The sequence below is a fragment of the Eucyclogobius newberryi genome, unplaced genomic scaffold (genome assembly GCF_026437365.1).
Source record: "Eucyclogobius newberryi isolate DKJ021-1_F unplaced genomic scaffold, fEucNew1.0.hap1 SCAF_1, whole genome shotgun sequence".
In the NCBI taxonomy this organism is placed as follows: domain Eukaryota; kingdom Metazoa; phylum Chordata; class Actinopteri; order Gobiiformes; family Gobiidae; genus Eucyclogobius; species Eucyclogobius newberryi.
Genome location: NW_027315723.1, coordinates 37191251 through 37207876, shown reverse-complemented (window position 1 = coordinate 37207876; position 16626 = coordinate 37191251). Strand labels below are relative to the sequence as shown.

The 16626-nt window shown below is 40.4% G+C and overlaps 1 protein-coding gene across 1 annotated transcript in view; it reads right to left on the bottom strand.

Moving 5' to 3' along the window:
- Positions 1-16626, bottom strand: part of rngtt (RNA guanylyltransferase and 5'-phosphatase) — a 131539-nt gene that overhangs the window by 94574 nt on the left and 20339 nt on the right. Inside the window, exon 9 of the mRNA XM_072445413.1 lies at positions 7696-7831. Coding sequence (XP_072301514.1) covers positions 7696-7831 — 136 coding nt within the window. The remainder of the gene's footprint in view (positions 1-7695; positions 7832-16626) is intronic.

Here is a 16626-nt window from a genome sequence, read left to right as displayed (position 1 = left end):
AGCCATCCTGTGGGCCAGAGAATCTGACCGCTCTACCAGGAGAGCACTCATAAAACAAAATTTGGCTCAGAAACTAAATTTTACCATGGGGGTATATATACTGGCCTTGAGCGGTAGGAATTGGCCTGGACCAGAATATACACAGAGAATAAAAAAATCTAAAAGTATACAGGGTATAATCAAGCCTAGGTCCCTTTAACCCTGGGTATATTCCAGACATGGGTTAGACTTTGGCCCATTACACCAGTGTAAGTTTTATGCAAACCACAACAGACATAAATACATTTTTAGCAATTATAACTATAACATTTTATTGGTTAAGCTAAATTACAAGGTGTCTCTGAATGTCACTTAGCCCTTGTTTGCCTCTATTCATCCAGTCCCACAAAATAAAGTTATAATGAAAAGGACAATATCTGAAAAATCTATCTCAAAATTCAAAGAAATAATAGAGCCAATATTCAGTGACATGTCATGTGATCCTGCTGAGAACAGTTTTAGTCCCAGTTTAAGTGATCAATGTGTCGACTTGACCATGAATTCTCTGAAGTCTGCTCTTGACGTTGTCGCGCCGTTAAAACAGAAGGTCATTAGGCCAAAGCGCGCCTCCCCATGGTACAACCAAGAACTGCGTTCACATAAACAAAGGGTTAGAAAGTTAGAGGGATTATTTCGTCGCTCTCACACCGAAGAATCCCTAAAAGCATGGAAAAGTTGCCTGCTGTCCTATAAGCAGGCTCTGCGTAAGGCCCAAACCAGATATTATTCAAATCTAATAGAAGTCAACAAAAGTAACACTAAATTCCTTTTCAGCACTGTAGCTAGGCTAACAAACTGTCACAGTGCAGTAGAGCCCTCAATCCCAGCTACACTTAGCTCTGATGATTTCCTCCTATTTTTTAATAATAAAATAAAAACAATCAGAGATAAATTAGATGAAATTACCCCCGCTATTAGCCCTGAACTAGCCCAAGCTGTAAATCTAACGTCCCATATAAATCCACCTGTAAACCTAGAAAGGTTCACAGCTGTTGATCAAGCAGAGATAACTTCAGCCATTATGTCCTCTAAAAGCTCAACTTGTGTCCTAGACCCCATTCCAAGCAGACTCCTCAAAGACATTCTTCCCCTAATTATAGACCCTATTCTTAATATAATAAATACTTCACTCGAAAGTGGCTATGTTCCACAGTCCTTCAAACATGCAGTCATTAAACCTCTTCTGAAAAAGCCTAATCTAGATCCCGACCTATTGGTAAACTACAGACCTATTTCAAATCTTCCCTTCGTCTCTAAAATCCTTGAAAAAGTTGTAGTAAAACAGCTTTGTCGCCACCTGCAGGACAATAACTTATTTGAAGTTTTCCAGTCAGGGTTCAGAGCCCACCACAGCACTGAAACTGCACTAGTTAAAGTCACAAATGATTTGTTATTAGCCGCTGACGATGGACTGGTCTCAATCCTGGTTCTGTTGGACCTCAGCGCAGCGTTTGACACCATCGACCACAACATTCTACTGCAGAGGTTAGAATGTGATGTAGGTGTTGGAGGAACAGCCCTCAGCTGGTTTAAATCCTATCTATCTGATAGGTTCCAATTTGTTAATGTAAACCAGAGCTCCTCACCAAGCTCTAAAGTAATTTACGGTGTGCCACAGGGTTCGGTACTCGGTCCAATTCTGTTTACTCTTTATATGCTACCATTAGGCAACATTATCAGAAAGCATGACATTAACTTCCACTGCTATGCAGACGACACTCAGCTGTATTTATCAATGAAACCTGATCAGAGCGATCAAGTAGACAGACTTAGTACTTGTGTGAAGGAGATAAAAACCTGGATGACACTAAACTACCTGCTTCTTAACCCTGAAAAAACCGAGGTCATTGTGCTTGGCCCTAAGCATCTACGAGACGCTCTATCTGAGCAGATAGTCACACTGGACAATGTCAGTGTAGCCTCCAGTTCTACTGTAAGAAACCTTGGAGTCTTATTTGACCAGGAGCTCTCATTTAAAGCTCATATAAATCAAGCTTGTAAAACAGCCTATTTCCATTTGCGCAACATCGCCAAAATCAGAAGAATCCTGCCTAAAAGTGATGCCGAAAAACTTATCCATGCATTTGTAACGACTAGATTAGACTACTGTAACTCCCTGCTTGCAGCGTGTCCTAAAAGCTCTATAAAAAGCTTTCAACTGGTTCAAAATGCAGCAGCAAGATTACTAACAGGAACAAAAAGAAGAGAGCACATTACGCCAGTGCTGAAGTCTCTTCACTGGCTCCCCGTCCAGTTTAGAATCAAATTTAAAATTCTACTCCTGACCTACAAAGCCATAAATGACATGGCCCCATCCTACCTCAAAGATGCTATAGAACCATATCATCCAAACAGAGCTCTTCGCTCTCAGAATGCCGGCCTTCTGGTGGTGCCAAGAGTCTCTAAAAGTACTGTAGGAGGTAGAGCGTTTAGCTACCAAGCTCCTGTGTTATGGAATCAGCTCCCGACCCATGTTAAATATGCTGACACAGTCTCTTCATTTAAGTCCAGGCTTAAAACGTTCCTCTTCGAAATCGCTTATGGTCAGAGTAGTTAGGAACAGAAAGATAAACCCACAGCTTCAGCTACGCTGCCCTAGGAGTAACTGTGCTGGGGGAAGTATGACAGCTTGAGCACTATCCTCTTCTTCTTCTGACTACTTATGCTATCAAACAATATTTATTTTTTGATTCCACTTGCAAACTGTTCACCGCCTTCTTTTCTTTCTCTCACTCCTGAGGACCTGTGGACCCAGATGCCCCTCCCCTGGTGAAGTGGTCCCTGCCCTGTGTGGACGGTCCCTCATCTGCCTGAAGAGTGGCTCCAGTTCGCCTCAGTCGGTCCCTCATCTGCCTGAAGAGTGGGTCCAGCTCGCCTCCGACGGTCCCTCGTCTGCCTGAAGAGTGGGTCCAGCTCGACTCAGACGGTCCCTCTTCTGCCTGAAGAGTGGGTCCAGCTCGCCTCCGACGGTCCCTCTTCTGCCTGAAGAGTGGGTCCAGCTCGCCTCCGACGGTCCCTCTTCTGCCTGAAGAGTGGGTCCAGCTCGACTCAGACGGTCCCTCTTCTGCCTGAAGAGTGGGTCCAGCTCGACTCAGACGGTCCCTCATCTGCCTGAAGAGTGGGTCCAGCTCGACTCAGACGGTCCCTCTTCTGCCTGAAGAGTGGGTCCAGCTCCAGTCTCCTTGTGTCCGTCTGTCCGTCTGTGAGAGTCGGATCTCTCCTTCACTGGAACTCCTCCAGGTTTCTACGCTTTTTTCCCAAAGAGGTTTTTTTTGTAGTTTTTCCTGGCCGAGAAGGAGAGTCTAAGGACAGAGGACCCTGGGACATCGTCCCTCGCCACCACAGACATTGTCTGACTTCATCGCCACCACAGACATTGTCTGACTCCATCGCCACCACAGACATTGTTGATTCATTTCTCCCTGTGGCCCTCAGAGGCAACTGTTGTTGTGATTTTGGGCCTTACAAAAATAAATTGATTTGATTTGATTTGATTTGATCTATTCAGATCTTTGAAAAGGATTTAGGCACAGGTCTAACTGTCTAAAGGTCTAAAAGTTTAGAGGCAAAGATGAATTTAATTTGTTTGTTCAAGTTCTCAGTCCATATAAATGTAGTGTTGCGAGTATAAATGTCAGACCTCGAGTATGTGAAAAGTCCCCACTACACTAGTCTACGCACACACAAAGAGGTTGTACAGCAGAGCAGAGACCAACACGGACACTTTGATTCACGCGGCTGCGCTATCCTAATGCCATGCTCACTTAAACATAGGAGGGAGGAGAGGGCAAATTAACCGAGGAGTCAATTCATTTTAACACAATTAAAGTGAAAAAAATGACATAATAAATTACATTAACTACCGGAATGCAAATTTTCCCAGCCCTACTAAAAAGGTTTAATTTGTTTCCCTGAACGTATACAGGGATTGGATTCATCCTGGTCATCAACTCCAGTGTGAACATCTGCTTCTTTGCATGAATTTTGCTTCTATGCTAGCTTCCATAATTGGACAATATAGTGTGTCTTTTGCAATACCCATGTTTGAGTTGCCAAAGTCGGGCCACTGGAGAGCCGACACGACTTGCCCAGAGGGAGGGGCGGTGGTAATGAAACGGTATCATTATGCATGCATCGAGCCACTGCAGAGACAGAAACAGCAAATGAATATATTATGAGGACCAAAGGAGGCCGCCAGGAATTCAGTCTGCATTTCTCAGGGAACCGTTGCAATGTGAAGCTCATTATGCATTGTACTCCAAAGTAGCACGCAGAGACAAAGAGCGTGCGCCTTTGGGCTGAAAATGAAACATATCTGGCAACACAGCTGGTTCTCAACATGGCGTCTTCGGGGCTCATATTAAACTGCTAAAGAGCCACTCTCTGAACCAAGAGCCAGAAGCATCAACAGATGAATAAACACCACTCAAAACAAAGATGGTCTTAAAGAATATCCGCAAAAGCAATTCTTCAAAGGTCATGTTAATAGGTTGCAATTAAGAGTCTCGTCTCTCTGAGAGGGCTTCACCCCATATATACCACATCAGCAGTCAAAAACACCTATTTAAAGTTTATACTTTGTACCAACCTTTGGAAAAGGTCAGGAGAAAAATTGAATGATGTAGGTCTGGCAAAGCTGAAATCTTTCAAACAAATTGCACAAAAAGCTCCAGATTAGGTAAATACATAGTAAAATAATAAAGATACACCTGTATCTTTATTATTACATGTACAGAAACAAAGTGATGTAGTCTTTCATTTGTCCAAGAGTGGCCCATAAAAGGCTTCAAAGGTAGTCATCTCGTCCACTATCTTTAAAACCTTTAAATTTACAATTAACAAACTATAATCACAAAATAATTCATTTTGAAAATGTCGATCAGCAAAAATAGTATTGCCTACTCATCTAATAAATGTTATAAAAACATATACATTATAAAAGAAATCCTGAAGCCCATCCTTCTTCTGTGGCCCACATCACTGTCAAAACTATTCTAAGAGAACAATAGAATAACAAAAGACTCATCCGTCATCACCAGCACCGGGAAGGGGGCATAAGCAATGAGGCTGACTACAATCTAATCAACTGCAACTACAAGATGGCAAGCAATTTCCGGGCGCCGTTTGAGTTCGGGGAGTGACTCATCTGCGCACCTGCAGCGGGACCCTCAGTGACCTACACCCCATCAACATGTCAATAAACGCCTGTGCTTGTTTTTACAAGGCTATAAGTCTCCTGGCATCACTGCCAATACACACAACAGGCAGAGCTGCAGAAGGATGGCATTTGACTGGTACCATTTCTCCAGCATGTAAGGGAGAACAAGCCAGCTCTGACAGATGGGGCACGGACAGAAGAGAGCACATTAGATAAGGCAAGTCCAAAGTCATGACTGGCCATCCACATTGTAGGCCTTTTTTATATGTTGTACTGTGTAACAAAAAAGGAAATACATAATTTGATGCTTAAATTATGTATTTCCTTTTTTGTTACACAGTAAGTCGGTAAACAAAAACATGAATATAATTTGTTTTGGTTGCAATATTTTTATTTTCACTTATATATTATATTAACAATAGTGCTGTCAATCAATTAAATCAATGTATCAGATCATAACCACACTTTCTAAGCGTTCCACACACTTTCTTAAATTAGTAAAATAAAATAATTGAATTACACCACCTGTCCAAAAAAAGAATCGCAACCTGGATTCAATTAAGCTAATGCAGTGGATAACTGCATTACTCCTGGATAACTGGATAACTGCTGCAACACAGTATTTAAACGCAACTGATGCAGTGAGAGGCTTCTCATTTCTGAAACAACCATGTGAAAAGACAAATCCTGTGGTCATAGAAAATATGTCATGTGTTTGAGTAGGGTCATCTCATTGGCATCAAGCAGAGAAAACATCTAAGGAGAAGCAGAAGCTACCACAGCTCTGAACCCCAGTGAGAGTGTTTGGGACGAGCTGGAGAAGGCTTTGTGCAGTGGTCACTCTCTCACATCATCAATACAAAATCAACATGTGAAAAATAATGCAACACGGAATGGAAATAAATATTTGGTTTAGTTAGTTAATATTACAGAAGCTTACTATAACTGTGCCACAGTGAAAGTATGCTGTAATCAAAGCTAAAGGCGCTCCTATAAAATATTAGAGCATGTGACTTTTTTTTTCTGTGGTGACAGTCATTCTAAAAAAGAATGTCAAGGTTACCCAAAAGTTTACTCAGTGTCTCTACTAGGGCTGGGTATTGCCAAGACCCTCGTGATACGATACGTATCCCGATACTTGTATATTTCGATACAATTTCATATTTACGATATGTATCCTGATACATTTTTGAAAAAAGGGTCTTAAAAATTGACCAAATGGGTAGTAATGTTTTTACTCTGAATAAGAAAATGTATGAAAATGTTATGTTTATCCACAAAGCACTTATTTATAAACCCATTATGCTCTAATAACTTCATATATCCAACCAACTGATCCGAATAGAAATATAAGGAACACATTCTAATAAAGTATTGCATGTATCTTGCCAAACAATTGGCCTGGTCTGAACATGCTGCAGCAGCATCTTCTGCACAGATCAGCTTCTGATCAGGTCCACAGCTCCTTCTCACCTCGGCCGAGAGGAGCAGCACAAACAGCAGATCAAAAGTACTATTCCACCTTGTTTAAAGCCTACGGGCCACAAAAATATATAAAAAAAAAAAAAACGAAACTGTGACATTTTTATCGATACGCGTATCAATACGGAGTCAGTGACGATATATCACTGTATTTATATTTTGAACACAACCCTACTGGCTACATGTTTCAGTAAATGCACATGACCAAACAATAGGCTTTTGTGCAACAAAAAATGTCGTCAAAAATCAATACATAGATACTAATCGATACTAAAACTGGTATCGGTACAGGTTTTGTGTACGTTGTGTAGATGGATGGATAGATATATAGCGCTTTTCACAATCACACGCCAGTTGTTCGCAGGGGCGAGTCGGGTTAAGTCGGGTTAAGTCCATACTGTACATTTTGTGTACATATTGAGCTTATTTTAATTTTTATCCTATAGCTGATTTAAATTGTTTTGTTTTATCATTGTTTTATGTTGCAACTTTCTATATCTGTCTATAAATCTATATTATATCTACAATTCTATGTGAATTCTGTTCTTGTTTTAGAGCTCACACAGAAGCTTTATTTTCAGGGTATGGTAATGGTAAATGTTTATATAGCGCTTTTCTACCGTCAAGGTCAACTCAAAGCGCTTTACATCAAGGACTCACACACGGGGAGTCGAACCGCCGACCTTTGGATCGGAAGACGAGCACTCTACCACTGCCCATTGTGTGTTTCATTAAAGAGATTCAATTCATGATGAATGCATTGTTTTCCAAGATTAAATCCATTAATGAATGTTAACTTAGACAGCAATAAGGGCTAGTTAATGTTCTAATTAACAAAATAAATTTGAATATATTAATTGTTGCTACCATAATAGCATTAGTGTCACTAAAAATAACAAAGTTCATTACAGTTCAAATGTAGATAACTTTAAGAAAATCATATTTGACCATTCAGTAAAACATGCAGTCAAAAGATCAGATCAGAACATTTAAATAGAGGAAGAAGCTCAACTTACCCCATCCAGCAGTGTGTTTGACAGGTGAACCCGAGGATCTTTGCGGAAGGGAAACTCTAAGTTGTCTATGTGGAAGATGCTGTTGTCTCTGTCGACCATGAACACTTGGTTCTTTCCGTTGATGAGCATCATGTACCTGTGAGGGCAGAGCAGGCTCTAATAAGAGGAAGTCCAGGTGTACATATCAATTTATTATGATACACATCAGGAAGAGCCTGGTTAACTGGGCTTGATGGTGTCAATGCATGTGCACTCCCCCGTGCGGTCCAACACACACGTGCGTTTGTTTATTAGCGCGACGGATCGCATCTCTCGTCTCCCGTAGATTTCCGTCTTCTTCTGAGTCAGCTTGAACAGTCTTTCTCCGTCTTCATTTTGTCCCGTACACTCAGGGAACTATATTATGATAGATCAATGCGCTTAGACACGCGGAAACGTGCTGCTCGTGGGGACGAGCCGCACGCGGCTGCAGGTGAGCGGTAGGTGCGTTTTATGATTGATAAGTGGCAGGACTAATCGACTGTCCATGCCACGAGGAAATGAGACTCAGATTTGGGGCAAAAAAATTGTCCATTCAACCTTTAAGAGAGCAATGCCATAACGTTTTCCAAAAACGTATCAAACTTCCATAAAACGTTTACTTTTAAACATGACAATATTGTGATAAAATAGGAATTCAGGCACAATTGTTCACAGTGTAATATTTGTCCAGTCACAAGCCTAAATAAACCTTCAGTAAAAGAGTTATAGTAGAAGGAAAACTCCAAACAAAAGATTTTAAACTACATCAAAGAAAATACAAATGTTAGCGGACTCAAACTCTACAAGAGTGGACAAATTATGCCTTTCAATTCAAACGGAACAAAACACCATGCTTTAATAGGCTGTGAAAAGAAGTAAACAAGCTCAGAATTTCAATGTTTTACCAAAGCGACAACTTTTCCTTTAATCTAGTTGTGCTCCGCCAGTTATCAGCAGAGATTGTGTAATTACAAGACCAAGCGCAAAGCACAAAATGTGACTAGTCGCTGCTAAAATGGCTACGTTGTTTGAATTTTATATTGTCTGAAATATTGAAGTCATGCCTCTTAGAGAATTTGAATGATTTTGCCAACCAGGCCTCATATCTGGAAGCATGCAAATAGGCATACTCTACAAACCAATTGTATTTTCCATTACAACCTCCCTTAGCGGCCTTGTCCCAGCGCAAACAGGAAGGAGATTACTCTATCTTCAAATTGCATACATACCAGGGCAAGGTAATTTGCTGAGCGCCTATAATCCTTGGCTTAGTAGGTGAAAACAGCAGTTTGGTACAAGAACACAATATATGTCTTGTAAAAGTTTGGAGTAGGGAATAAACATTGAGGATATGTAGAGCCCGGAAAACAGAAGAAAGACAATATTGATGCTAATGAATGTTTGACCTGGACAATACATATAAAGTGCAATAACAAGTAATGTGCAATGTTTATTTTAATGTCTACATCAATCCAGGGCCGGCCCAGCCTATAAGCGAACTAAGCAGCCGCGTAGGGCCCCGAGGCGTTAATAGGGCCCCCAATCTGGCAACCCGTCGTATGCGAAGTGCAAGCGCAGCGTGCGCCACTAGTGTAGTAGTGCTGCTGGCGCGGCAGCGCACACAACTGTAACATAACGCACAAACCGCGTTTATTTGTAATGACAATCTGGCAACCAAGACACCAAACCTGCGCTGATTGGTCAACTTCATTGTGCGCGAGGAGCTCGAGAGCAAAACATAAACACAACACAACGTGGTCCCTGCGTGGTCCTCATGTCCAGAGGAATATATCCCCCCGATGCCGAAAAACGAAAGAAGAAACTTCTTGACGATGTAAAGAAACTGCAAACTCAGCAACACTCTCCAGGTATTGAACTTCTCTTACAAAGAGACGGTTAATGCTGCTGTTTGAAACAACACGATTCTGTCACATTAGTTCGATCAGGCTGGAGGCGACGAGAGCTCTGCACCGTGCATAATATGTCTGAATGAAAGATAATAAGCTTCACATTTACACCAGCCCCGTAGTGTCAGCTGCTGGTGAGGCCGGTGAGGGGCGTCTATGCCCCGGGTCACTAAGAGGCGGAGATCCGGTCCGGACGAGCGCCGTCTCGTCCAGAACCTCTGACGTGAAACTTTGGAGTGAACAGTGTGCGGGCCCTGTCCCGGGCCCCTGTCCCGGGCCCCTGTGCAGCCTCAGTTAGAGATGAGCGGGTTTGAGTTTGCGTCCCTCTCTCTCACATCACCATGTGTGAGATCAATCGTGACTCGTGATGTCTGTTTTACTTCTTAACGTGGAATGAGAGGAACGTAAAGGTTTATGCACGTAAGGTCCATCAGCCAATCACATCGCTGCATTGTTTCATGCAGGAGTCCAGTGTGTGATGTTCTGATCAGAACAAACATTTATATTGTAATTAACTTTTAATAGAGCAATAAAACATTTAAATTTATTTAAAAAGCATCATTAGACTATTTGTCATAAATTATAATAAATTGATAGTGAAAAATAACCAGACATATTATAATTACGTCTGTTATAGAATAATACTATATATTTTTATACAAAAGTGGCAAAGTTGCAGAAACGCAGTCTCTTCACAATAGCTAGGTTTGGACCTTCACTTCTCGTTCTGTTCATTCTCTGGGAATAACATGTTTGCACTGTGTAGCTTTATGAGTGTTATCAAGCAATGCTTATGCCATTTGTTTAATTTAATATAACTTGTTTTGTCACTTTAGCAAGAAGGAACAGTTGGGAGCAGTAAAAGATAAATTAGTAAGGATAACTATTAATTTTACATTTTCAGTTAAAATGAATCAATTTGATCATAATTATTTTTCATAGCCATTATTGTATTGAGTAATTAAGTACCATAATGTATTAATAACTGGCTTTAGTCATTTTCTCCTGGCACAGATTCATCACATCATCATTTTATAGCATTACAACCTCAACTTTTTACTTTTATTTTAGCCGGCTGGACCACATTAAAATGCACCAGAAGACCCAAAAAAGGTCTGAAAATCTCCCCCAGACCCCCCTGTTCATTAATTTAAACTGCTAATGTGGCTGTAGACCTTTAACGCCCACAAATACGCCCAAAAACGTATCTGGGAAGTGTGTTATTTGTACCGGGAGTAGAGGTGATGTCAGCGGAATACCAAGTTGCATTGTGGGATTTAAGCTATCAATATTTGAGCTTGTGAGGTGTTGAGAATAAACTAACTGGCAAACATTGCGTTGAAGAAAGTTCTCATATGTGAATTGTTTACTGACAATGGCAATAAAACTGATTCTGATGACGTGGTGAGGGGCCCCCAAATATGTTTTCGCTTAGGGCCCCCTGAAGGCTTGGGCCGGCCCTGCATCAATCTACAATGCATGGCCAATGGGTATGCCTCAATCTTCACTAACTTTTTGCGCTATACTGTCTTGTCAAAGCATTGGATTGAAAAAAACATGATACAAATAAAAACTATACAAAGATGATAAAAAAATATTGCAATACAAGTTTAAGAAAGAGAGAATTGTTGCTGTAGAAATGCTGATGTCAGTTAACGTTATCAGAATAAATGGGCCTAGTTAAGAAATAGGCATTAGAGTAGTAATATAGTAATAAAAAAATATTTTAGAGATCCCCAAATAAATATTTAAAAAGAATTAATCTGAACTTGGATGAATTGGCCCTCCAATTCTTTCATCCACTCTTCTCTGGGGACACTGCTGTTTGTCCTGGTAACTCAAGACACACACTGGACCATGGTCTCACACCAATGAGGCCATATCCAAGGGCAACTGGCCATTTCAATTTGTGTCGCGCAAAATGGAAACAAATGTTTTGGAGCCAGCACCCTGCACTATCCTGGAGGGTGTCTCATTACAGTGTGTCCCTGTGCATGTTACTTAGTCCAGGCTTCTGTGAAAACCAAACCCACGTTCAAGCGGAAAATTGCTTTTTCTACCCAGGGACTAAAACACCTTAGGGGAAATGAAAAGTTGAGAGCAATGACTGCAAGACTTTTGAAAAACTGTCAAAATAGCCCGAGCTCCAAAGCACGAGGATAAACATTTAAGTGTTTAGTTTAATCTAGCTCTAGTTCCATTTCATCAAATGGTGCAGCCGGTCAGTGAACCATGAGGACCAACACACTTACCTGTGAGAACTTATTTACTTGATATGGAATATTAAGATAAATTATTCATGAGACTAAAAGTGTACCTTCAACCTGTACATTTACAAGTAATATAATGCGCCCTAAGTTTGTGGTGACTAATGAGTGACTGTTTTTTCTGAGGAGACACAAAGTCAGACAGGCACAGACAGAGGCATTGATCCTTTGTAGTTGGCTCTGAACTCGAGACACACCTAAATGCAGCAACAACAATAATAACAACCAAGAGAAACACTAAATACTGTATATAAAACTAACCATATATAGCATGAGGAAGACAAAATGCATGTTTTATATTGTTATATGTTGTACTCACTTAATGTACAAAACAAAAAATGAAATAAAAACCTGGTGTTATATTTTGTCTCCAATTTACTTATAAAAGTGACTTGTCTTGCTTATACTCCAGTGTGACTTATGGAATACAAGTTGCATTTTTTGGGGAAATGTATTTGATAAAATCCAAGACCAAGAACAGACATTTCATCTTGAAATGCAATTTAAAATAATAACAGATTAAAGAACACCTGTGAATAGGTGTACGTATGCTAACGTAACATCTTCAGCTACATGACGCACAGACAATGAACTGTCATAAGTGTCTGGTATGTGAACGTAACATATTAACAGTCATTCAGCTGGCTATAGCATAAAGAACATGCCAACAACTTCAGTATTACCCCAAATCACTAAATCCATTGAATTCTTCTTCCTCTGTGTCACTTCTAAACAACGCAGCAAACTCCGGAGGTGGAGGAAGTGCAGATTCTTCTTCTACGTCACTTAGAGCCTGGAGTGCCCTAGAGCGCCCTCATGTGAAATGTGGTTGCCAGTGTGATGAATGAATAATATCACAAATAAATTCACCCCGGCTAAAACTATGTTTCAACTTTATTTTCCGGATTTTGCGATTTATAATACGGAAAATATTGTACATGTCTAAAGCAAGCATTGACTTATCATTTTACAACACACAATTAGGAAAATAACAATATAATGTCATTACATTACCATGAGGGGACACTATTCAGTTTTTTAGTGTGTCCAGGTCTCCCCTAACAGTGTCTTCATTTAAAACAAGGGCAAAGAAATCGCTTTTGGTCAGACCAGTTAGAAATAAAAACCTACAGTTTCAGTCACGCTGCCCTGGGAGCAACTATGGGGGAAGTATGGCAGCTGGAGCCCTATCCTCTGCTTCTGACTACTTTCCCTATCAACAATCTTTAGTATTTTAGTTCACCTGTTCATTGCTGTTCACATGTTTTTCTCTTTCTTCCACTTCCCTCAGATGACCAATCTCACGACTCCGACCTGTAGACCAGGATGATCTCAACTGTCTGGAGGAACAAGCTCTATTCCAGACTCAACTCTCTTATCATCTGTAAATGAACGTCTGAAGCCTGTCTCCCCATGGGAGTAGGGTCTCTTTGTCACTGTGATTACCCCAGAGGTTTATACTTTTCCTCACATGCTTTTTTGAGGTTTTTCCTTGCTGAGAAGGAGGGTCTAAGGACCTGTCCTTAGGTATGCTGGGAACATCTGCTTTTCTATTTCAGTGTCGCCCTTCGAGGCAACTGCTGTTGGGATTTTCAAAAATAAATTTAATTGAACTATTTAGTCCCTGTTTATAGATGACTGCACTGGGCAGGTGCAGCAGGTGATGGAGGGGCAGGTGTGATTGCAGTCATGAGCTCTCAGAGTGAGGCACAGAGGAACCTCCTCTCACAAACGCATTTCTGGAGACACTTAAAGACTATTTACCAAATATGCTCCGTTTATTATCCTGCCACCTGCTGCATACCAGTCTCTTACTTTCAGTGAATCAATAATTGTAAAGTATTCAGGCCAATTATGAACAGGCCAATGAAGTGAGAGGCCCCTGTCATGAAAAGCCATTTATTGAGAAAGATATGAATGAAACGTTTCAACTTTCGACACAAACCAGGTCCGCAGAGGGAGAATGACTTTTGGATGAAAATCAAAACTTCTTTTTAAAACGGTGTTCGGATTACTACACTTAAACAAAAAAATAAATATACATGTGAACAGACTATATTTATGCGTTGAATAAATACTGCCAACAACTATTATTGGGGTGTCAAAAAGTATTGCAACATTATTTATGTTAAAGGTGCACTGTGTCATTTATCTAATGGAGAGTCTGCCACATTGTCTTCTTATTGGTTTGCCTGGAATGTTCCACAATTAATTTCTTATAAAAAAATACACTTCTATAACTCTGCTTTCTGTACAAGAGCTAACATAATTTAGAAATAAATGCAAATTAGCAATGTACACTTTTCATTACAAGTTAGCTATGATCCAATTAAGCTTTGAACGCAAAATACCAATTGGTGATGATGCCAATGCCGACATTCAAAGGTTAAGTATCTTAATCAATGCCATTGTGGGGAGCAGGCTAATTATTAAGCATATTCCTCCTAATGTTATGGTGAGACAGCGAAAGTTGGAAGAGCTTCTTCTACCTGCTGTGGTTGAAGCACTAGATGGAGCGTATGGGATTAGGTGTAATAAAGAAGTCATAAAACCAGTTGGTCTGACAAGCTGCCAAAGAAGGGTGGAATGCTTTACCAGGTGATGAGAGTATATTATAGTAGTGTTTTTTAAACTGGTTATGGCTTTGAGTTTGCATTTATTCAATCTAACATTTACAGGTGGTATACCTGACTAAAATTGTGAAAGGAGGAAAAAGAAAAAAATCTTGTTCCTAGCACTCAACACAACCTAGCACTCAACAACATCTTCAGACGTGGAAGTGAAGCCGGGGGGACCACAGTTACACTCCAGCTTTTATTGCTTAGCCTACTTCCTTGTATTTGTTCAATTACTGGTGTTTTTATTGCTCAGAAATACCATGTACTTACATGCATTCTAGACTGCTTGTCTATGGAGTTAAGTGTAATGCCATACTGTGGAAAATTCAAGTTACATTGTGCCGTACCTTTAAAGAAATGTCCTAAATGTAATATCACTGTTAGATCACAATTTATGGGTGCAAAAAAATTCTATGGGTCGATTGAGAATATATTTTGATATTAGTTCTGGTGTAGAACTGAAGATGGACACAGCTTTAGCTTTGTCACCGTTATTATTCTTATTTGTGATCTGTGTTGGGTTGATATTCATCTTTAGGTTCACTGTTATTGTTGATGCCCGAAGCAACGGCTTCCGACATTGTGAAGGTAGATGATTCTTATTACTGGTAATCACATATATACCTATTTTAATTTTGTGATACAGTTCCATATTTCTGGTGCCTATGGGGCATTTATTTTCTATGGTCTCTTATCCCTATTCAAACCATTAAAAGAAGAACACAAGTGCTGCTTCAGAGACTTACAAGTGAAGTCAGTGTTGCAGTCTTAAAGGAAACTGTGGTGACCAGTGTCAAGCCCTTTCAGGTACAGGTACAGTGTCCACAGCGTATTATTGATAACATCTTAGATATTAACGAAACTCTGCTGTCACTGACAATAAATAACAATAATAATGTAATGCATGCTGGTTTTCTCCTATTTTGATTTAAGTAAGTAAGTATTTTTTTATAAAAAGAAAATTACATTATCAATTGTAGTTGCAAAGCAAATTCCCTTTTCAGCAGCCCATGTAACAGCTACCAAAGAGGAGAATGTGTAGCTTGTGTTGTGAGATTGGGGTCATACTTGGAGCAGCAGAGTACCCCTTTGTGCTTTGTTAACTTTTGATTAAAACAATATGTAGGTGGAATTACAATGAACATGCATTGTATAAATTAAAGTGTCATGTCCCCTAAGGGGGGGAATTTAAGAGTATAATGAGTAGGTAAGGTTAAGATTTATAGCAATAGTATGGGATAACCAAAAGAATCAAAAGAAAAATAATGATGAAGAAAATGAAGCGGATAGCTCCACACAATGAGATGATATTGTACATGTGAAGAGCCCTGTGTGCGAGAAGATCTAGCAGCCAGGCCATTGACACTACAGAGAAGATCTGACAACCAGAGCAGACACAACAAGCCCTGTATAGAGCAGGAGAGCTTCTCCTGCTGTCTAATTGGCCAGATAGCTGCGGCTAACACTGTCAAGTATATTCTCAAGAAAGCAGGAGGAAACCATTAGTGCTACACACCCTCAGTGGTCCTCTGCTTCATCCTTCTGTCAGTCAGAAGTTATGTTAACACAAAGCAAATATACAAAGCTCCTTCAGTCAAACTAATGTGGGTTAGTCCCGGTCTACCCCTGCTCTTCACTGCTGGGGAGTGGCTCAGATCCAAGCCTTATCCCGCCCTGTCCTGGGAGCACTTTAGCCCTAATGAGGCACGTGCCGCTCCACTGGTCCCGTCCCACAGCATGACTGACAGCCGTTGCGCACCAGGGACGCCGCACATGTAATCCTACTGCTTTGCCCATTAATAGTGCTACGTCAACAGGAGGGCTTTTCTCAACAACCAAAAGGGAATACTAATTTAGGCAACAAAAGAAAAGAGAAACATGGTGACTTTTTCACAAAATCAAGGATATAAAGAGCATACAAGTAGAACCTTTCAGACAGCTACAGGTCATGGTCGAACCAGATGAACTATTATCCCCCATAAAACATTGAGGACAACCATCTTAAAACCTAGCAAAGAGAAAAGCCAAGAAAATAGTGCATTATTCATATTATCAAGCCAAAATGTGGGGAAAAATAAAGACACCTGTGCCTGCAGCTCAACTTCATTTGAGAAAAAA